Below are 23,644 nucleotides of genomic sequence, written 5' to 3'. Positions count from 1 at the left end.
GCTGCCCCCCTAGGACCACACCCCAGCCTACTCTCAATGACGACCCTTCCTGGCTCCGGCTTGGGTGGGTTCTCTGACAAGGTCTCCACATTCTCTCCGAGGCCTTCTCTCCATACTTCAGATGCTCTGCCTCATCCTTCCCCCAAGCTTAATAAAATTGATGTTTAAATACTTTTTCTGTAATTGCTCAAAGAGTTTGTGAAAATTACTTCCAATGTAATGAGTACTTTATTATGATTTTTAAAAATCTATTAAATAACAGTGTTATAACATCCTCTCTGTAGATTCTCTAATATATAGTCTCCAATATGAGTTATGAGGTCTGCAAACCTCATAACTCCTTAATAATGTTAAATAAAATGCAACTGGAATTTTAACAACAAACCAAAGTTACCTTTATCGCCGAGGTCTCTAAAAAAAGTTGATCCACAACCAGCTTTTTTGATTCCTGCTAGTGTGTCCTCGATATCCTTTAAATACACATATTAAAATCTTTTATAAATTAAATAATTTATAAAAGTTAATTTTCCATCTTAAAAAAAAGAGAGATCTCCCCTCCATTGCTTACCTTATCTGTCAGCCTCTTGACAGAACTTTTACCTATAGCATAGAGGAAATATTATTGAGTGCCCATATATTATAATACCTTGGTAAAACTCATCTTCCATTAAGATAGAAAACTGCTTGAAAGACAAAACAAGTTTATAAAAAATATAAGTCTGGCAATTTTAGCTAAGATCTTTAAACAGAAGTTACAAGCCAGAGAACTCTAAGTCTAAACACAAACACTGCAGTTGTGTGTCAGGCTCATCCTCACTGTCACTCCACTCCAGACACATGGGGTCTTCTAACTGCCTCTGACCCATCATAGCTGTCCAAGAGAGAAATAAATTTGTGCCAAACACAAATTCTTTCCTTACATGATTATTAAAATCTGTCTTCTTCTGCTTTAATTGATTATAAACATATACACACACGTTTCAGAATGCTACCTTTTAAACCCTGAAAAGTTCTTAAGTTCACAGCTCCCCAGTCAGATCTAAAGGCTGGCCAACACGGCTGTTCATTCTAAAGTGATGTTACTGTTAACAGTTTCCTACTGGGTAACAGATTAAAACTCAGGCTTTTAAGCATCTTCTTTATACTGACCTCATTTTCTCTCATTTACTGTAAATTCTAAAGCAATCACATTGCTTGTTTGGTTGAAACTTTTTCTGAAGACAGCCTCAAGCCATTTTACACATCCAGAACACTGAAAAGTACATTGTTTATTTTATTTCTTCTGTAAGCTATGTGTATCACTAACTTCCCTTCTTGTTCTCAAAATTATCTTATCTATAAAGGTCCTTCAGTACAATTACAAGTGTATGAGAATTCACAAGACAGGTTAAAAAAAATAATACCTTTAGACGTGCCTTTTTGCAGTTTGGGATGCTTACATTTGGATTATAAATCTACTGGGGACAAATTCTATTATCTATTGTTAATAAATTACCAAGATTTTATTTTTGCATTAACAACCAAAAAACACTAGTTGTGAATATGATTATATAAATTTCAGAAACATCTATGAGCATGTTGGTAAGCTTAGGAACCACTATTTTGGAATGATTGTTTGTTGCTGATAAACTAGTAAGTGTTACCCAATGACAACCAGATTTTAATGCTAGGTCTATTATAACATGAGATCATCAAACACATAAAACGCTCCCCGTTACTTCATGTTGACTACAAGTTCTGCTTGGTACTTGTATAGGTATATGATTATCAAAAATGGAGAAACCAGGTACTTAATGAACTTCTCTTGCAAAAATTTTTTCAAAACGGTATCACTAATTAGAAAATGCTAAGGAAATTATCTTGGCTGATAAAAAGTTTGGGGTACATTCTGTTACAAAAAATTCATTTTCAGGTTAAAAAGAAAAGGCAGAGCTCCTAGTAGAACACGTAGCCTCAGTTCCTTTCTCTTAAGTCATAAACACTTCTCTGAGTCAGAGAAGGGACTGTGGTGTTTCACACCCAGGATGCTCTGCTGGGGTTTCTTTAGCATCTCTCACCCAGGCTGCTGGGTTTTACACCCTTTCTTTATGGGCTCCCCCAGGAGAGAGACTGGGCATCAGAGTAAGAGATGCAACGTCTGATGTACATGAGGGGCATGACCACTCTCCATGTGACAACAGCAACAACACAGGGACACAGGAAATTCACTGCAATACAAGGATTCCTTTTCTGGCAGTCCTCTTCCCCTACTTTTTAAAAATGGAGGTAGAGTTCATGCACAGTATTAGTCTCAGATATATACCACAGTGATTAATAATTTTCATAAGATATTCATAAGCTATATTCCCTGTGCTGCACAGTATATGTCCTTGTAGCTTATTTTATACAGAGTACTTTGGACCTCTTAATCCCCTACCCCCATCTTGCCCCCTCCCCACTGCCCCTTGCCCCACTGGTAACCACTAGTGTGTTCTCTGTGCCTGTGAGCCTGTTCCTTTTTTGTTATATTGCTTTATTTTTTAAATCTTCATATAAGTGATAACATAACAGTATTTGTCGTTCTCTGATTTATTTCACTAAGCACAATACCCTCCAGGTCCATCGATACTATTGCAAAAGGCAAAAGTTCATCGTTTTTATAGCTGAGTAGTACTTCACTGTATGTATATGCCATATCTTCATCCTTTCATTCGTTGTCCATTGGGTTGCTTCCATGTCCTGGCTATTGTAAATAGTGCTGCTACATATGCACAGATCTTTTCAAATTAGTTTCTTTCTTCTTTGGATACATGCCCAGGAGGAGGGGAGGTTGGTGGATCATATGGCAGTTCTATTTTTATTTATTTTTTTTTTGAGGAGTCTCTACTGTTTTCCACAGTGTCTGCATCAACTTACATTCCCACCAACAGCATATGAGGTTTCCCTTTCCTTGACAGCATTCGTTATTTGTGTTCTTTTTGAGGATGGCCACTCTGGTGGGAGGTGATACCTAATTGTGGTTTTGATTTGCATTTCTGTAATGATGAGCAATGTTGAGCATCTTTTCATATGCCTGTTGGCCATCTGCATGTCTTCTCTGGAAAAATGTCTATTTAGGTCTCCTGTGCTTTTTTTTTTTTTCCCTTGAGATTGAGCTGAATGAGCTATTTATATATTTTTGATATTAACCCCTAATCAGTCATATTATTTGTTAATGTTTTCACACACATACGAAATTCACGCTTACTGTTTCCATAGCTATTTCATACATATTCATGTTCTCATATAAAACAACAGCCAAAAAGGCAGATTTAGAGGTGAGGCTGTCGTGCTTTGTGGTGCGAGTGTGAAAGGATGGAAAGTCCACGGTGGCTTTTCTGGGCAGGGAGGGATAAATCTTTAAGCACCACGATGGAATTTTGGCTCAAGAAGCAGAATGTTCTAAAAGCCTCCACCTATTCTGGAGATTCCAGCACGTGGTTTTCACTGTTTACAGAGGACTTCTGAAGTTGAAAACCAGGAACAAGCACACCATGTTACAGGCAAACAGCCATTTTAATACTTAAAATAAGTAAAACTGCATTACTACATATTAAGTACAGTTACAGGTCAAATAAATCTTTGCCAAAATAAAGTTATTTGATAGCCATAACTATAAAAACATTGCTGCTGCATTGCTAATGGTATCTAATTCAACTTCATTTTGCTAGAGATCAGCGGACTCTCGACACATAAAAATCAGACAATAAAGACACTTACATCGTTTCATATTTTTTGCATAAATACATGGAAGAGCTCTGCCATCAATATCAGGATTGGCGTTAAGAGCTGATTACTCCAATACTTGCTTGAATTCAGTCCCAGCAATGATGGAAATCATTGCATTGCATCCAATTTCACAGAATCTCATACTTAGAATGCTTTTACAAAGGTTATCAGAAGAATAGAAACGTGCTTTGGGCTTAGATTATAAAAAGAGTCATGTTTTAAAGATTTCATTTCATTTATTTCATTTCACACTCATCTCTTTTTAATGATTCCTTTTTACATCATTCAGAGAACAATAAGAAAGCTGATGAAAAGCCTAAGAGTGTCTAAACAACTGTAAGGGTGGAGGGAAACTGACCTTCTTGAATATTCTCCCAAGGAGGAGAAATCTGTCTTTAAAGAAAAAAAAAACAACCAAAAAACCATGGTCGATGGGCTTTAAACCTGCTCTTCTCACACTGGAAAATGCCTCCTTTCCAGTGAGGCTGGGGTGGGGGGTGGTCGTGTGCCAGGGGACAGATGAAAGTTTTGCCCTCCTGCAGCTTGACACCTATGGACATGCTTCTCGGGCCCATCTGGGGGACGGGTGTGTACATGTGTCCACAAGAAGGCCTGCAGGGGAGAGCGTGTTTCCGTGGGCGGATGGCACGGTGCTCGATGCCGCCAGGGCAGAGAGCGCTCACCGCCCAGTCTCGCCCACGTGCTGACTCTGCTCCACTGCAGGGTAGGGAAGGAGACTTCTCAGTGAGGCCTTGGAAGACCAAAAAGCCACTGTTTGGAAAGTGAATTTATCAGAAGCTTTACGTATTTAAGACTTCTGCATTGGCTCTTACAAATCAGCTCACTTTTCTGATAGAATTGCACTAGGTGAAAATATTTTGCTTTAGAACCAACATGAGGGAAGCATATAGAGAGCCACGTTTTTATTATTTTAGTCTCTCCATTTTTTGTAAAGTATAATAATTTTAAAATTAATATTTTAAACTGGCAACAAGGATTAGTTTTTTTATATATGTATTTTTTATGCTTTACTGTGACATTTTACATACCACCGAATCCATCTATTGAAACTGTATAGCTCAGTGGTGTTTAGTATACAGAGTATATTGGAATATAGTATATTCAGAGTGGTACAACCATCACCACCTTCTAATTTCAGAATGTTTTCATCAGGCCCCCAAAAGAATGAAAACTCATCAGCAGTCACTCTCCTGCCCCTACTTCTGGGTAACCACTAACCTACTTCCTGTCTCTGTAGACTTGCCTGTTCTGGACACTTCATACACATGAAATCAAGCAATGTGTGGTCTTTGAGACTGGCTTCTCCCATCCAGCATAACCTGCTCAAGGTTCACGTGTGCTGCCGCGTGCGTCAGCAGGCAGACCTCGGAGCAGTGCGGGAGGAGTGCGGGCTCAGTGCTCAGCGCCCTTTGCCTCTACTACAAGGACGTGACATCTTTCACGGCACTTTCACATTTGTCCGTTAACTATTTCTCAAACTTGCTGATCAAAATGATCACCTGGGAGTGTTTGTTAAAAATATGGGAATACAGGACAGGCAGCCAGATAAGGACAAGAGGGTATTACTGATTCCATGGCCCTATCTCAGACCTTCTGAATCAAAATCATGAGGGGAGACAGGGGAAGGACTTGAAATTTTAGCAAAAGGCTCTCTCTGAATTTACTATAAAGTAAGCTTGGGGAATTCTGTCATCACCTCTGATTAGAGAGAATGAAATGATACCCAAAATTACAGAGTGGGAAACAACCTCAGAGATGTGGAAACTCAGCCCCAAATCAAATAGCTACAATAGTGGCAAAGATAAAACGGATCTCTTTTACCTGCAACAATTTTAAAATTTAAGATTCATTTGTAGAATTTCAGAAGTCTTAAGATAAATCCACCAAGACACACACTCACCCAGCAACTCTGGCACATGCACCATAATAAATCCTATGGTTGCCCTAATTACAGCCCTTTTCAGAGTAAACTGTTAATGCCAATGGGCTAATCTTAATTTGGATTATTTATACCCTTACATATTTATGTGCAACAAAATCTATGTTGAAGTATAAGTAAAGGCACAAAGTGTACAGAGTCCAGAAAGATAAACACCAGGTAAAAATAAGTTTAGGGGCTAATACATTTCAGATTGGTGTATTTCTTTCTGTTTATACATGAGGATCATGGGTCACTGGGTTGGCTCTGTGTTTCCTTGTTTTTCTGTTCACCATGATCCACAGGAATGCAACAGAGATTATTCTCCTTCTTATCCACGATGAAAAATGAAGATGAAGTACATCATATGCTTAAAGGATGTTTTATTCAGCCTTCAAAATTACTCAATTCTTGATCTAGTTAAATGCCTTCTGATAGAGTTTAATTGCATTCCAATGAAAAATAAAGTGGAAACATTATAAAAACCTAAGTTGGTTGAATCAAAGGCTGCATAAAAACAACAAGAAAGAAAAAAAAAAAACATGTAAACTTTAAACTTCATTAGAACAACCTGGACTATGGCTAAAACCAGGTAAAGTAAAACTTGGGAAAATTCTTTTGTTTTTAAACTTTTTATTTTATACTGGGGTATAGCTGATTAAGTAGATTAAGGCTTCCCAGGTGGCTTAGTGGTTAATAATCCGCTTGCCAATGCAAGACATATAGGAGATGTGGGTTCGGTCCCTGGGTTGGGAAGATCCTCTGGAGTAGGAAATGGCAAACCACTCCAGTATTATTGCCTGGAAAATCCCATGGACAGAGGAGCCTGGTGGGCTACAGTCCATAGGGTTGCAAAGAGTGGCACACGACTGAGTACGCATGCACTCAGAGCTGATTAACAATGTTGTGATGGTTTCAGGTGAACAGTGAAGGGACTCAGCCACACATAAACATGTATCCATTCTCCTCCAAACTGCCCCCCTGTCCAGACTGCCAAATAACACTGAGCAGAGTTCCACATGCTATACAGTACATCCTTATTGGCTACCCATTTTAAATACAGCAGTGTGTACATGTCCATCCCAAACTCCCTAACTTATCCCTCCCCCACAACCGTAAGTTCATTCTCTGTAAGTCTCTTTCTGTTTTTTAAGTTCATTTGTATCATTTCTTTTTACAGTTCATACATAAGGGATGTCATACGATATTCTTGTCTGACTTACTTCACTCAGTATGACAACCTCTAGGTCCATCCATGTTGCTGCAAATGGCATTATTTCATTCTTTTTATGTCTGTGTAATAGTCCAGTGTCTATATGTACCACATCTTCTTTATCCATTGCTCTGTTGATGGACATTTATGTTGCTTCCATGTCCTGGCTATAGAAAGCAGTGCTGCAATGAATACTAGGGTGCATGTATCCTTTCGGATCATGTTTTTCTCTGGATATACGCTCAGGAGTGGGGCTGCAGTGTCATATGGTAGCTCTATTTTTAGTTTTTAAAGGTGCCCCCATACTGTTGTCCATAGTGGCTGTACCAATTTACATTCCCCCAATAGTGTAGGGTATTCCCTTCTCTCCATACCCTCTCCAGCATTTACTGTTTGTGGACTTTTTTGATGATGGCCTTTCTGGCTGGTGTGTGGTGATACCTTATTGCAGTTTTGATTTGCATTTTCCTAATAATTAGTGATATTGAGCATCTTTTTATGTGCCTTTTGGCCATCTGTATGTCTTCTTTAGAGAAATGTCTATTTAGATCTGCCCATTTTTTGATTTGGTTGTTTTTTTGATATTGAGCTGTTTATATATTTTGGAGATTAATCCCTTGTTGGTTGCATTGTTTGCAAATATTTTTTCCCATCCTGTATGTTGTATGTTGTCTTTTTGTTCTGTTCATGGTTCATGGTGTCTTCACACACACAACACAGATTCAAGAAGTTCACAGAATACCAAGCAGGATGAATACAAAAATAAACTTAAAATGGATTAAAGATCTAAATGTAAAATTGACACTATGAAACTCCTAGAGGAAAATACAGGTGACAGAGCACTTTTTGACACAAACCACAGCATTATCTTTTTGGATTTGAATCCTAGAGTAACGAAAATAAAAATGGGACCTAATCAAACTTAATAGCTTTTGCACAGAAAAGGAAATCATGAAAAATCCAGGAGAGGATTTTTTAAGATCTTCACTGTGAGGACTGCTGGGGCCCCTCATGGCTGGATTTTTACAAAGTTCTATCTTTCATGGTAGCCCATGCTCAGATTCTAGCAACTCTTTAAACTTTCCTGCCAGATGGTGGCTCTGGCAGTGGCTTCCAGGCAGCATCCACCCTGGGTGGGCTCTGCATCTCTGCGTCTGTCTTCTTCAGTGTTCAGGTGTGTGTGCCCTGTGGTCTCAATTCTCTTGTGGACTTAAGAAGAGCTGTTGATTTTCTATCTTTCAGCTTCTTTTTTGCTGTGAGAACAGGAAATGATGACATCCTCCCTCTTTACCTGTTGAAGAGGCTAAACTACTTTTTAAAAGAAAATTTTCTCTCTCTCCAATTACTTACTTAGACTAATTTTCTAGGAGTGAACTTACTGCATCCATTTAAGTATTAATAAATGTTGCAAAGGTTTCTGATACATACTATCAAGCTTTCTCCAAAGAAGTTTGAGTCGGGAGTCTGGGGTAGGGGTGCTCACACACACACACACACACCACCCATGTCCACGCAGATCCCAGCAGGAAGAAGAAACATTTTCTCCTGGCCAGGCAATGAAAAGCCACTGCACTTCAAACCCCCACTTTCCTCCAGCAGACTATTTATTTATATTTTTGGCTGTGCTGCATCTTTGTTGAGACAGGCGGGCTTAGTTGGCCTGACACATATGGACTCCTAGTTCCTGGACCAGGGACTGAATCTGTGTCCCGTGTGCTGGAAGGTGTATTCTTAACCACTGGACCACCAGGGAGTTCCCTGGACTCCTTACTGATAACAGGCTCCCAGAGCTATCCTTTCTCTTCTCTAACAGCTTCCCCAGAGCTGCCCTCTCTTCTCTAAGACAGCTTCCCCAGAGCTGCCCTCTCTTCTCTAAGACAGCTTCCCCAGAGCTGCCCTCTCTTTCTTCCGTAAGACAGTTTCTCTCCTTCATTTTAGGTTGCTTGTGATTTATTACTGATGCATGTCCCAAACTGCAATTCTCTGCTCCTCCCAAATAAACCATTCTGCTGGTAACATAACTGGCTGTTTTTTTGTTTTTTTTAAAATCAATTTAGATGAATAGAAGCTTACCAAAATAATTTAAATACACTGTTACCACACTATTTTCCTTCTAGTAAGCCTTCACTTCACCCTCCCTCACAGGTTCAAGATGAACCCCCATCCCCACCAGAAACACATGTCTATGGCTGGTGAACAGGGTCACCACAGTCTCTACATCTGGCCCTTGTTGTTTTTCATTTTCATCTCTCACTTCTCCCCAGCACCATCCTCTGGTCTAGCTATAGGTGAACTAACTCACTGTCCCAAGAACAGGCCGTGACCACTCACTTGTTCATGTCATCCCTCAATATACCAATAATGCCTTCCCAGATCTTCTCAGTCTCCCAATTCGAACTACACGTCTCACAGCTCACCCTGCCCTGGCCCACTCCGCCTGTTCCATGTGCAGCTACCCACAGGGCAACACTGTGGATGGTGCCCACTCTGCAAGGTGTCAGGAAGCCAAGAACTTTTCACAGAACACTTTGGCAATACAGGGGACAGAGGGGGTGTTATGTCTACTCTCTGCAACATTTAGATAAATGAAAATAAGGATTTCTGACAATTTGGGATAGCTGAGAGTTGAGTTTATGAAATAAAATTATTTAATTATAGCTTTTGGACTTTTGCTTCTTAATTCTATTTTTTTCAGGATTTTTTTGCATCATGACTCCATTATATGACCCTCCTAATTGCTTTAGCCTACTTTTTTTTTTTGCCCCAAAAAGAAAATTTTTTACTCTTTTAAAACATTAATAGTTTTATTGATTTAAAACCTAACATCCTGGATGAATTAGTTACCTATTAATAATTTATTTAGTTACATTTAAAATCTTACTTTTTTCTCTCTTTAGAAAACCCATGAACAAGCAACTATTTTTTAGACAAATAAATAAATAAGTTTAGTGCTACAAGGGAGGAAAAGTCTAAATACTTAAGCACATGCATGGTACAAAGAATGATGACAATTAAAATGAAGAAAAAGTTGTTACCAATTCTGAAAAACAGAGGTTTCTCAGCCCTAATATTTGATTCCTTAACTTCAAAAACCAAACCACTTACGCTGGATGTGGTCGAACATGACAGAGAAGAGGAAGTCCCGGGGTGTCATGTAGTACTCTCCGCCATACTCCAAGGACGAGAACTGCATGAAGCGCTGTTTACGAGGAGACAGCTTCCCTGTAATCTCTCCAGGGTTCACACTTCTCTAAAAGAAAAAGAAGTCGCAATTTTAGGTTTTTTTCCCTCAGCATTATTCCACAGCTTAGCTACTTCTGGAATTTCTGGAATAAATGATCTGGGTTCGATTCCCGGGTTGGGAAGATCCCCTGGAGAAGGAAACAGTTACCCATTCCAGTATTCTTGCCTGGAGAATTCCATGGAAAGAGGAGCTGGAGGGCTACAGTCTACAAAGTCGCAAAGAGTTGGACACTAACAATCTTTAAAGAGTCGGAATAATCTTTAAAGAGTAATTTTAGGGTTTAGGTCTCACAACCTTCAAACTTTGAAGTCATTTACTGAAGAGAGATTTACTGGAGCACTGGAGACAGAGCAGAGATGCGGCGAACCCAAGGGAACCCACAGCCCCAAACAGGAGAGGAACAAAGAACAAATGCAAGAAATTCTGTGAGGCAGTAAGATGCACCATGGAGACACAGAGCCGGATAAGTGGTAAGAAGAATATGTCACACAGGATGGAGAGGGAGAGGCGACATTCAGGAGGTGAAGTAGGCAGCTTGGGAGCCAAGCGCCCCATGGAGGGAGCACTCTGCAGGCAGGAGGTGAAAAAGGAACAAAGACCCGAGGCGGGAGCAGGTGTGTGTGCTCCAGGACCGCATGGCGGAGGAGAGGCTCAGAGAGACAGGAAGGCAGCAGATCGGGTGAAGACAAAGCACAGCCTGTCGGATAAGGGCCCTGCTTCAGCAGTGTATTCACACAATGCGTGGAAAGTGCTGCAAGAACAGAAACGGATAAAATACTCTCACTGGAAGAGTCAGTATCTTAGGCCACAGAGACAGGAGACAGCTACTGCTAACCTGCCACTGAGCACTTGCTGTGTGCTTCACACTGAACTATTAAATATTCTCCATGAATTTTTTTTGACCCTCAGAGTCACTGAACAGTAGACACACAGTAGGTATAAAAATTGTGGACAAAATGGTAGAGATAAGTAAAACCAGGTGTGTCCAACTCAACAGTGTTTCCATCTCTTCAGCACCATACTACCCTCCTACCCACACGGGGCCCCCCAGGCAGACTGGAAGAGGATGACAGACCAGCGGGCACAGCGCAGATGCCAAGGTCAGAACAGTAACCCTGACTCACAAGCGTCGTCTGTGAACTACGATAGCACACGGCCCTCAGGATGCTTGCTGAAGGCAGTGCGCTAACCTGGACCACAGCGTCTTCCCAGACATATCACTTCCTCTTCACACTCACACACAAGTCATGCTCACTGAGTGCCGACTGCAACTGGAACAGAAAAAATAGTGATTCCAGTTGCTTAAACCTCCCCAGATTCAAAGCCATCAACAGCTCCTCGTGGCTGAGCTCAGTCCTCTGACCAGTATTAATTCTCTCCCTACAATGTGACAACCGGTTTCTTTGAGCAGCTAGTTTTATGCTTCTTTAGAGCTTCTCTTTTTCATGGGGATGGTCTTGATCCCTGTCTCCTGTACAATGTCACGAACCTCTGTCCATAGTTCATCAGGCACTCTATCTATCAGATCTAGTCCCTTAAATCTATTTCTCACTTCCACTGTATAATCATAAGGGATTTGATTTAGGTCACACCTGAATGGTCTAGTGGTTTTCCCTACTTTCTTCAATTTCAGTCTGAATTTGGCAATAAGGAGTTCATGATCTGAGCCACAGTCAGTTCCTGGTCTTGTTTTTGCTGACTGTATAGAGCTTCTCCATCTTTGGCTGCAAAGAATATAATCAATCTGATTTCGGTGTTGACCATCTGGTGATGTCCATGTATAGAGTCTTCTCTTGTGTTGTTGGAAGAGGGTGTTTGCTATGACCAGTGCATTTTCTTGGCAAAACTCCAATATTCTTGCCTGGAGAATCTCCATGGATAGAGAAGTCCTGTGGGCTAAGGTCCATGGAGCCGCAGAGTCGGACACAACTGAGCGACTAAGCACAGCATAGCGGTGCCTGCTAGAACACTGGCCGCAGAGACACTGAGTCTGCATGACAGCGCCCTGTCTCCTTGGGAACTTGCCTGTTCATGTCTTTCCTTTTCTTCCCTCTGAAATTACTACTACCAAAATACCTCAAGAGGCATGTCTTAATCACACAAGTGCATACTCTTATTCTAGCCATCAGAAAATTGAATTTCATTCATATTTTCTCAACACTTTATATGTGAGGCAGACACGTTATGATTTGATGTATTATCAAGTGGATAGTGAGTACTTCTAGGAAACTGGTAGGAAACAAGACAAACACTAATTCCTACTAGAGTGATTCACAGAGCGTCTACAGATGGGACAGAAGGGAGGGTGGGCAAGAGTCTTGTCAGTAGACATCACAGCACTGGCAAAGTCTGAGACACGAAAGACAACATGGCATACTGAAGAGCTGAAGTTACATGTGGACACACACATTATTAGCTAAAAGAATATTTACATTTATTATATTAATGTTAATATACAGTCTACTAAGAGAATTTTAAAAAGTAAATAATGTGTCAGAAATACATATGTGTATTTCCAAATCTTTAAATAAACGCCAGCTCTTTTATACTATCTAACACCTAAGTTGTTCATAATGAGTTAAAAAAACACCTTTTACCAACAACTTAGTCCTTCTTCTTGCTGTGGTTCAGTTGCCAAGTCGTGTCTGACTCTTTATGACCCCACGGACTGCAGAATGCCAGGCCTCTCTGTCCCTCACCGTCTCCTGGAGTTTGCTCATGTCCATTGAATTGGTGATACCATCCAACCATCTCATCCTCTCGTCCCCTTCTCCTCCTGCCTTCAATCTTTCCCAGCATCAGGGTCTTTTGGTGAGTCGGCTCTTTGCATCAGCTGGCCAGAGTATTGGAGCTTTAGCTTCAGCATCAGTCCTTCCAGTGAATATGCAGGGTTGATTTCCTTTAGGATTGACTGGTAATCCTTTTTACATAACCAAATTCTTCTTTGCAAATGCCAGCCAACTGAAGGGGCTAATTACTTGTTTATCCTCCTCCTCTAGTGGTCTCATAACAGGATGGATGGTTATGTCTCTGCTGGCTTTCATGCCATCCTGTATCCTGTGGCAAACTTAACCCTGAAACCCTGTCACTCGCTGCAGTCACTACAGGCCTGTCACTGGACTTCCTCCCATCCTGTGGCAGCACAGGCGGGCATGGTTGGGCAAGGAAAACACTGTGTCCACAACCACACTGACCAAAATGCCAGCAACCCTGTCTTGAGGGTATTTCTCTAAAGGGCAGGTACCCCAATGGGAAACCCAAAGGCCACCCCAGGGGATGGGGTAAGCCCCAGCGGGACAGGAAGGCAGGGTGGCCAGAGGAGAGCTGGACACGCCCTGCTTCTCCTCCAATCCCTCAGGCCGCTAACTGACCCACAGTCCTCCGAAACCCTGCAGCTGAGATTCCGGTGTGAAGACAAACAGCACTCAGCTCAGGACAGAAAGGGGTCAAGCTTATATATTCACACTGTCTTAGCAAATAACGTATCTGGCTAGACCATCTGTTTAAAAACTGATGTTGGGCCTATCCAAATTCCATAGGAAGATGAAGAGTGATAGGAAACTACAATAAAAATCAAATTCTGAAAGCAAGCAGAGAAAAATCAGAGAGAAAAAAAAAAATGATGGACTTTAAAACACTGGAGAGCAAAGATGAAGATGACGGACACCTGAAGGGAGCCGCCCAGCTCTTAACAAAGAAAAGCAGCACAGGAGAAAAATGGTGGAACGAAACTAAAACTTTAGCAGTAAAGACTAGAATCAACACTGCAGCAAATACACAAACTAACGATGCGGGGATAATCACACAGAAGGCAGGAGAAAAGCACAGAGGAAAGCAATTAGGGAAAAGAGCATCCACACGTGTGACAGACACCCAGTACTCAACGTGAAAACACTGCGCTTCAAGGAGAAAATGAACAGATCGGGCGCCCACTTCAAAACCAGAGTGGAAACCTCACGCAAACCCGCAGATTTAGAATTTAGGATGCTATCTGCCACGGTCTGCATGAGGACCGCACAGGAGACTGGTCACTTCTAGATCTTTCAGGAAACTTAAATAAGGCTAGAACCAGGATGCCCTTATTGCTGGGATGAACCTCTTAAAAACTGTTCTCAGAGAAGGTAATACACAAAGTGACGCTTTGTGTAAGACGCATGTGTAAGGCAAGACGCATTCCTGCAGTAATTCTTGAAGACACACATCAAGCTTGTGGATGTACTCCGCGAGGAAAAGAAAGGTAGAAACATGCTCAAGCTACTCAACCCAAGAGGCTGGAGAGAATTTTTCTGCCCATCTTCACCTTCAACTAATTTACTGCAGTTTTAGAGAACTACTCCAGTAGGTCAGACTAAATGGTACCAATCCTGACGGTTATCTGAATGAGATTTCCTAAACACCCGGAGTCAACCCTGTTGGGCAACGCAGACTGTTGACACATAAATAACTGAGAGCCTGGCGGGTGGTGGGTCTCGGGAAGAAAAGAGTGAGTGGAATGTGCTGCTGGAGATCAAAGCGCAGCCTTCCAGACCCACCGGGCCAGGCTGGAGAGTGACGGAGCTGGGATGCGCTTCTCCAGCCTGCATCAGAAGCCAAGTGTACGGGAAGGGAGGGGTGGAGAAGCCGGGGTGGGGCCAGCCTCAGCCCGAGAGTGCCGTCCACATGGTTCTGGTTAAACGTAAAACGCTCCATGGCTTTCAAGGATTACTTGTAATGCAGTAAAAAATGTGACAAAGGAATTAAGAGCAATGAGTGATGTGGACTGGATAAAAGAGATCTTTGAAAGCTGATGACTTCTGTTAAAACATTTCACGAGTTTATTGCCTTTAAAGCAACAGGTGCTTCAGCATTCTGTCTCTACTTTTTATCCATGAAATGACAAATTGGAAAAAGTGCTCTGTTCTTTGTTGAACATTCTTTGGTTTTGGCATTTCTCAGGAAGAAGGTGGGAAAAGAACAGGCCTTCTTTACAATGCTTTCAATATGTCCAATATATACACACTGCATCAGACCTAAAACCCATTCATTTGGGGGTCTTTATTTTGGAATTTGCAATAATCTGGATAAAATGTAACTGTTTTGCTGTCTTTGAACTTTCTGTGGTATAATTAAAGAATATCTTTTCTTCTTAGAGAAAACTTTACAACTGGAAACTTTCAGTCATTAGACAGAATTTTTCCATTTTGTTCTGTATCAGGGAGATTTTATTGTACATGAAACAAAATACTACTGGACTAAATTAAAAATACTCACTATGTAAGCTATGCTTCACAATAAATTCTACAAAATAACAGAGTATTAGTGAGGGAGATGAAGGTCATTCCTGGCAAACCTGCAAGCTCTGGGAACTATCCTCTGTGGCCTCTGGATATTGTTTTCTGTGTGTTGTGTCTGACCATTAGAGATCTCATGGACTGTAGCCCACCAGGCTCCTCTGTCCATGGGATTTCCCAGTCAAGAATACTGGAGTGGGTTGCCATTTCCTACTCCAGAGGACCTTCCCGATTCAGGGATCGAATCCATGTCTCCTGCATTGGCATTCAGATTCTTTACTGCTGAATCATCTGGGAAGCCCACTGTTTACTCTAGTGATGGCCTAGTCTAGACTTCTTTCCGGAGATGAGAAGAAAGCTAGTGTGGCTTTTCCTAGATGAGCATGGTGAAATGAAATGACATATGCCTAAATAAATGTGTTAAAGAAATATCTAATACGATCACAGTCTGCCTGAAGAGGAGGGCCGACTGTCAGGATGCTGAGGAGTAAAGAAGGAAGTGCCGGGGCTTCCCTCCTGGTCCAGGGGCTAAGACAAGCACTCCAAATGCAAGGGACACGGGTTCCATCATCCTGGTCAGGGAACTAGATGCCACAAGCCACAACTAAGCGTTCACAGATTGCAACTAAGACCTGACTCAGCCAAATAAACAAACAGTAATAATATAAACCAGCACCTTCTCTCTCCTGATGAGATCACCGAGCAGAAAAGCACGTTCCCTTCCTCCATAACTGCTTTTCAGGAGGCACATCATTTTTGTTTATGTTCTAAACAAAACGTGTAAAGTAGGTTTCAAGGGATTAATATACAGCTTTCTCAGTGTTATCAGTACAGCCATGACATGACACTTCCTAAGAAATGACAGTGTTGCTTCAGCTCACTGCCCCACTCACAAGGGAAACACTCTTCCTACAAACCTCCAACACCAACTTACTTAGTAAGTATCACACATCTCCTACAACCAAGCCGTGTATAAAGTGACACATGAATGATCAGCCCCTTTCTAGTGGGGTAAGAGCTGGACTGAAGTATGAAAGGAGCGTTTAGCAAACGTGAAAGCCCCACAATGACAAATCCCAATCTCTGATAGTTACTTTCCCAGTGTTACTTATCAGCCATGACTTTATGACTTTTTTTCAAATGAGAGATGTGCATGTAGCTCAATGTTCACAGCAGCAGCATTCACAACAGTCAAGAAATGGAAGCAACCCAGAGCCCACTAGCAGAGGAATGGATAAAGATGTGGTACATACACACAATGGAATATTACTCAGACACGAAAAAGAATGAAAAATGCTATTTGCAGCAACATGGATGGACCTGCAGACTGTCATACTGAGTGAAGTGAGTCAGACAGAGAAAAACAAATACCATATGCTATCCTTTATAGGTGGAATCTAAAAGGTGACACAAAGGAACTTATTTATAAAACAGAAACAGACTCACAGACATAGAAAACAAACTTATAGTTACCAAAGGGGAAAGAGGGCAGGGATAACTTAGGAGTACAGGATTAACACTTACACACACTGCTATGAATAAAACAGATAACCCACAAGGGTTTACTGTATAGCACAGGGAACCAAAAAAAAAAAAAAGGAGAGAGAGATGCACCAGAGTAATATTTTTCATTATTATTTAATTAAATTTAAATAGAAGACTACTATGTTGGTCTGGTATCAGTAAATTTATCTGGGTTGTGACCTCTCTTTGGGCAACCGAGGAGTACAGTAGCATGTAACAAGGAACCTTTTGTGATATGAGCTATGATCTAATTGCAGGAACCTTGCACACTCATGCAAAAAGATCTCCTCAAAACTGAGAACTCTAAGTAAGCCTGGGCAGAGTGTTATCAGAGGGCTGAGTCAGAAAGAGAGGTGACCACGAGGGTGACAACACTGAGGAGACCGTATCCTACAGCACACAGTGTGGAGCAAGGAGGATGGATTAAAGGACTCTTTGAAGGACTCTCTCCCATCCCTTCACGGGAATAGCTGCAGTCTGTAGCTCTAAGTATTTTATAGTTTGGGATTTCAGGAGGAAAGTGAGTCATTCGTAGTCTCCTCCACCATGCCCCCACTTTCTCCCTGACCCACTCAGAGTCCCACACCCTTAATCCCCAGCAAGACTGTCTTGCTCCACACTTCCTCAGCTCACAGCAGCACAGAGTGAGGGTGGGTTTCTACAGCTTGCGGGTCAACACAATGGTAGTTTGCTTTTCTACCGCCAAGTCCCTTAAGCCCATAACCTGACCCTACACAAAATTTGGTATTAAAAAAAATGGATTAAAAAACACCCACCACTACCCCTCAAACAGCAATATGTTGCTTGCATACATATTTATTCCAAACAAAAAGAACAGATTTTTTGGAAAACCTTCAGGTAAAAGGAAAAATAATGAAAGCTTTAACAAAGGGGCAGATTTGCAATTTCTTATTAAAAACAAAAATTACACTTTTATCTTAAAATTCCATTGACATTATTATTTTTATGAATTGGCCTTGAACAAAACAAATACCTCACTAATTTAAAGCATCAACCCTAGTTTTGCTCATTGCCAACATCACTTTCCTGAAACTGACTGGGTCTGCTGGTACGTCCCGAGTTTCTGTTGTTACCTGGCTCCCTCTGATGAGCTTCAAAAACCTTTAAACTGCAGCTCTTTCCAGGAGACAGATGAAGTAACCACTTGGCTTCTGATTGTGATTAAGAAACTTCACAAAGGTAAGCATGTGATTGCTTCTTATCCTTCTCTTATTTGTTAAGCGTTCAGGTTGTCTCCTCTTAAGAGTCCTTCCCCGAGCACCTGTGTGGGTGAGGTATTTTTCAGAGTGCGCATGCAGAACTCAGCTAGCGTTCACTGAAGACTGGTAACTCTGTGGACAGAGAGTGTCTGCCCCTGTGTGCCTGCTTCAAGGATAGGCTCTCTCTCTTCTGTGTTCCCAGTGTCTACTATGTGGTTAATACTGTTAAATAGTAAAAAAAAGTGTGCCAGAAATGAATGAATCTTTATGAACGGGAACCAATTCCACACTCCAAGTGTGATGTTCAAAAAGTAATTAAAAAATAGATTTCAGTCCTTGAACCAACAGGCAAAAGGGTTTTGTGCTAATATAGTTTAAATCCTGTTGCTGTTGTTCAGTTGCTGTTCTGTCTGACTCTGCAACCCCATGGACTGCAGCAGGCCAGGCTTTCCCATCCTTCACTGTCTCTTGGAGTTTGCTCAAATTCATGTCCACTGAATCAGTGATGTTGTCTAACTATCTCATCCTCTGTCGCCCCCTTCTCCTTTTGCCTTCAATCTTTCCCAGCATCATGGTATTAACAATTTATTAAGCTATCCTTGGGTAACTAGGTATGTACTCTATCATGTACAACTGCACCTAAGTGTGAACACAACAGAAATAAAGACCCTTTGTTTCCTTTTATTACAACTACAAATTACCACATACTGCTAGTGACTATAGATTTTAAAGATGCCTTCATCAGAGGAGCACAGGGGCAGAGCTGTGGACAGCTGGTGGCAGTGGCAACTGGACTTAAAATGTGTCTTCTGTGCTGCTGTAGAAGTCATGGAATCTTGGAAACAGAGGCTCTGAAACCCGGCTGCTCCAGCTGCCGCACACTTTCTGTCCATAAATCTGAATGATCCAGTGGACTTCAGGTTTTATGTTGTGTTTGGTTTAGACTGCAATGGATTTTTTTCAGCTTCCACTTGGAGTTAGTGGACATAATACAATGTGTCTAAGATAAAGTTTTGATTAAAATGTATTTGTAACAAATGAGCAGGGGATGAGGTGAACATTTTACCAAGCACTGGCAAAACAGGTAAAGTTACTGCTTTAACAATAGAAGTACTAAGACACATGTCACTTATATTTGTTGATAAGTTAAATCACCAGCAAATGAAGCAATACATAGATTACATGACATGAAAAGGAAAAGTAATGCACAGATGTGATTACATAGTTCTGCAAATTAATTTAATGTTCATTAAAACTCTGCTTTGTATCTGTAAAGTATAAACATAGAACACATCATTTATTTTTGAAAAAACATTTATCATTTGGCTGCGCCAGGTCTTAGTTGTAGCACGCAAGATCTCTGATCTTCGTTCATGCAAACTCTTAGCTGCGGCATGTGGGATCTAGTGCCCTGACCAGGGATGGAATCCAGGCCCCCTGAATTGGGAGTGCGGAGTCTTAGGCACTGGAACACCAGGGAAGTCCCTCTTTGGGTGCATGTTAAAGAATAATCTTTATCCTGACCCTTGAGACTTTTAGATTCTTACATGAGGAACAAAACTAATGAAAACTTACCGTTTATTGTAAATTGTCACATACATACTTTAAGGGTAGGCATGGAGAGAACTAGCACCTGGGTAGTTAAAAAGGGTATTGTGCCCTTCTAACATTTATTTGCAGGTCAACTTACTCCTGTACTCTTCATAATCAGGAGAATAATTCTAGTTAAATGTGGGAACAGAGTAGAGAAAAGGAAGGGACATATACGTACAGGCTCAAATATGGCCTGAAGTTCTGAAAAGACTCAGGAAACCCTAAGAGCCAAACCCAAATTGCTAGTGAAATTCCAAAGAGTTGCTCTGAATATCCAAAGATTTGGATAACTTTGCCACTTTGTTTAGTGAAAAAATCAGTTTCTAAATATTTATGGCTGCTATTTAGATACTCCTTTACTAATGACTTTATATAGTTGTATTATTACCAGTATTAAACATGTTACTATGAAACCAAAAGTAGACTCTTCAGGCTCTGAGATCCTGAATGACCCACTTCACCTGGGTGCTAAAGGGTAAAGAGAATAAATGTGAAGACACTCTCGGGTGACAGGTCTTTATCGTTTCAAGGAGAGGGATGTGGAAATAGAGGCATCTGTGTGTTTACAGAGACGTTAGCAGATGAGCCAGCATAACAGGGCCAACAGACAGTACACTGGGCTAGAGAATGTACAGTCAGCACACTTTGAAGGACTGTTCAAAGAGGAGAGCTAACATGCAAATTATTTGATCTGAGCAGAGAATCATCCAAAACCAAAGAGGAATGCAGGGACAGGATCAAACAGTTCACTTGAAAGTAATTTTAAATATAACACTCAAAGCATTCTGTGATGTAAAGAAGGACAAATACTAATAACCTAGAAGGAACAAGCAGGTAACCTAAACATTTAGAGCGGAGGCTCATACCCCACACTGCAACCATGCTTCCTGCTGCACGAGGCCCCTGGAAATTATATGTGAAAACAGTGTCCGTGCTTGGGAGAGGGTAGGTAACTCCTATATCCTCTTCCCTGGTTATAGCACACTGTTCCTTAGAACCATCCTGCCTGGCTCCACATTACAGCACCTCACTTGGTAAGTGTGAAGCAGGCACTACAAAGAGCTAAGCCTTTCACTTCAGCGCAGGCAGAACTGTCACTGGGTGAGCCATTGGGAGGTGTCAGCTCTTCACACTTCTTCCTCAGCAGCCACAGCTCAGGGGCGTCCATCCCAGCCTGGAACCCAGGGCAGGAGCAGCCACAGAGAGGCTCCCGACCTGACTTTGGCCCCAGAACTCCCCAGGACCGTGGGTCTGAACAGAGGCAGAAACCCTATCAGGGACCTGCTTCTGATCTGAACTGGCTCTAATTTGGTCAGTTAGCAACAAATGTAAACTGGAAAAGATTCCGTCTTTAAAACACTAATAGTGTGATTTAATCTCTTGATATTTATACATTGCACACACTCAGAAACATAGAAACCAACTCATTTGTAATTTCTTATTATGCATAATCTTCTAATTGTGTACACCAGCAAAAGAGAAACATGACTGATCTTCCCAAACAGCGGAGAAGTTAAGCCCATCATACTTTGCTTGGGAATATCTACAAAAGTTTGTGGAAAAAACATTGTGCTTTCCTACTTAAGGTTCATTCTCTCTAACTTTAAAAATGGTCTGCATTTCGGGCACGCAGCAGCCCCCTGATGAAGACCTAGGAGGAAGACGCCTGGAACTATGTTGTGTTAAAATTTAACTATGTTGTGTTAAAGTTTAATGTGACAGGAAACACTGAAGGTACACAATTGCTAGTATAGGACACACCAACCATACAGGATCAGTTCAGTTCAGTTCGGTCCAGTCGCATCCGACTCTTTGTGACCCCATGAATCGCAGCACACCAGGCCTCCCTGTCCATCACCAACTCCCGGAGTTCACCCAAACCCATGTCCATTGAGTCGGTGATGCCATCCAGCCATCTCATCCTCTGTCGTCCCCTTCTCCTCCTGCCCCCAATCCCTTCCAGCATCAGTCTTTTCCAAAGAGTCAACTCTTCCCATAACGTGGCCAAAGTATTGGAGTTTCAGCTTTAGCATCAGTGCTTCCAAAGAACACCCAGAACTGATCTCCTTTAGGATGGACTGGTTGGACCATACAGTATACATACGGACAAACTAAAGATCTTGTAAGATCGTATTTCTTAATGAACAGAAATCACAAATTTTATTCTGCAATACCCCATGTTCATGAAACTTCTACAGATGTCAATGAAAAATGTCTATATACACCAGGGTATGCTTAAACATAGGATTTGCTGTTGTTCCGTTGCTAAGTTGTGTGTAGCTCGTTGTGACCTCAGACTATAGCCCCCTGTCCACAAGATTTCCCAGGCAAGAATCCTGGAGCGGGTTGCCACTTCTCCTCCAGGGGTTCCATTAAGTATTATTTCTATATTGAAATTCTTTATAATCTGAAACATTTAACAACTTTTTTTAATGGAGAGCAGATTACTAAGAGAATATATTTGCTATCATTTATGCTACCAAATATTTATTACTTTTTAAAATGTAACTTTTAAGTTCATATACTGCTACAATTGATGGCTTCGGATATGTTTGTGCACTGGTACAATTAATAAAGCTCCAAAACTTACAGTAGCAAAAGCATTAATTTGAACACATTATCTACCAGAACACATGCTTCATAGAATGAGAGTAAATAGTAATTTTTTACTTCCAGGTTCAGCTAAATAAACATAACTGCAAAATGACAGATTAAAAATGCTTCTGCTTTTACAATTTGTTTTCCTTCCTTTCTTGCCTTCTCTGTCCCCATCTCCCCGAAAAGCACCTCCAAAGAGTTACAGTAGGATACAGGGACAGTGTCCACGAGGAAGGAAGGAAAGACAGCTTCTCATTCGTGCAGGACAAATAGCTTTGCCCAAAGCACAAACTACATCTAATCACAGGGTATAACTCTGTCATCTCTCTTTTCATAATCTGGCCACTTACACACTTTGATTTCTGACTTCCATTTGGGTTTATTAACATCAAAGCTGTGTCATCACTTATCTGTTTCCAGACACATTTTTACCTGAGGCAATAAAGTATAAAAACTTCTTTGCATTCTTGCTTTACTGTTGCAAGAAAGCTTTCGTCTTCATTAGGCTTATAGTGTTTCACGGTTATTAAACCTCTGTATGCTGCTATCAAGTTCATCGCCCTTGGCATAACCAGTTTTAAATGCACCATCATTAAATCCAAGGGACTGTGCACAAATACATCCCAGTCTCAGCAGATGCCAATATATTCCTGTTCTACCTTGCTAAGATCTTACTAATGTCCTTTCCTCCCACTTCACAAAAATAATGACCACAAATATAGTCAGACAACTTGAAATAAAATAAAGCAATGCCAATTTAATTTTTCTTTTTATTTTATATTGGAGTACAGCCAATTAACAATACTGTGATAGTTTCAATGTGCCAATTTAATTTTACAAATTGCTTAGAGCTCTTATAGCAAATTAAAATATTAATAGTTCCATCTCATTAATTACATTATTTGAGTTTTTAAAATATTCATTGATATGCAACAGAAAAGGAGTCCTGCATCTAGTAATACCTGCAAAACTGCTTTCCAAGTTAACATATTTCTGACTATTAGAACATGAAGATCCACACACCTTGCTTTTATTTATTTAAAATGCGTGACCATTTGTTTTAGGCTCTACTCACAAAATGAGTTCAAAATGTGAATCTAAATAGTATCAAAGAAAAACCACCTTTGATGTTCTATTACTATTTTAGAATTTAATTTTAAAATTTAATGCCATGATGCAATATATTATCCACATTAAACTCATAATACCAAGCCTTCTTAAAAATAATGTTAGGTAATATTTTTTAGCTACAAGGAAAAATCCACCAAAGGCAAGCCATCAGAAGTCTGTGGCCAC

General features: G+C 40.9%; 1 protein-coding gene across 2 annotated transcripts in view; it reads right to left on the bottom strand.

Moving 5' to 3' along the window:
• MICU2 (mitochondrial calcium uptake 2) overlaps positions 1-23,644 on the bottom strand; it is a 53,813-nt gene that overhangs the window by 21,565 nt on the left and 8,604 nt on the right. Inside the window, exons 2-4 of one of the 2 annotated variants that reach the window (XM_027557586.1) lie at positions 10,005-10,149; positions 569-600; positions 395-470 (exon numbers count right to left, since the gene is read on the bottom strand). In XM_027557586.1, coding sequence (XP_027413387.1) covers positions 395-470; positions 569-600; positions 10,005-10,149 — 253 coding nt within the window. The remainder of the gene's footprint in view (positions 1-394; positions 471-568; positions 601-10,004; positions 10,150-23,644) is intronic. The other variant, XM_027557587.1, reaches the window with a different exon arrangement.

This window comes from Bos indicus x Bos taurus, chromosome 12, assembly GCF_003369695.1.
Source record: "Bos indicus x Bos taurus breed Angus x Brahman F1 hybrid chromosome 12, Bos_hybrid_MaternalHap_v2.0, whole genome shotgun sequence".
Lineage (NCBI taxonomy): Eukaryota > Metazoa > Chordata > Mammalia > Artiodactyla > Bovidae > Bos > Bos indicus x Bos taurus.
Note: the sequence above shows the minus strand (reverse complement) of the source record. Positions and strands in the feature narration are given on the sequence as shown.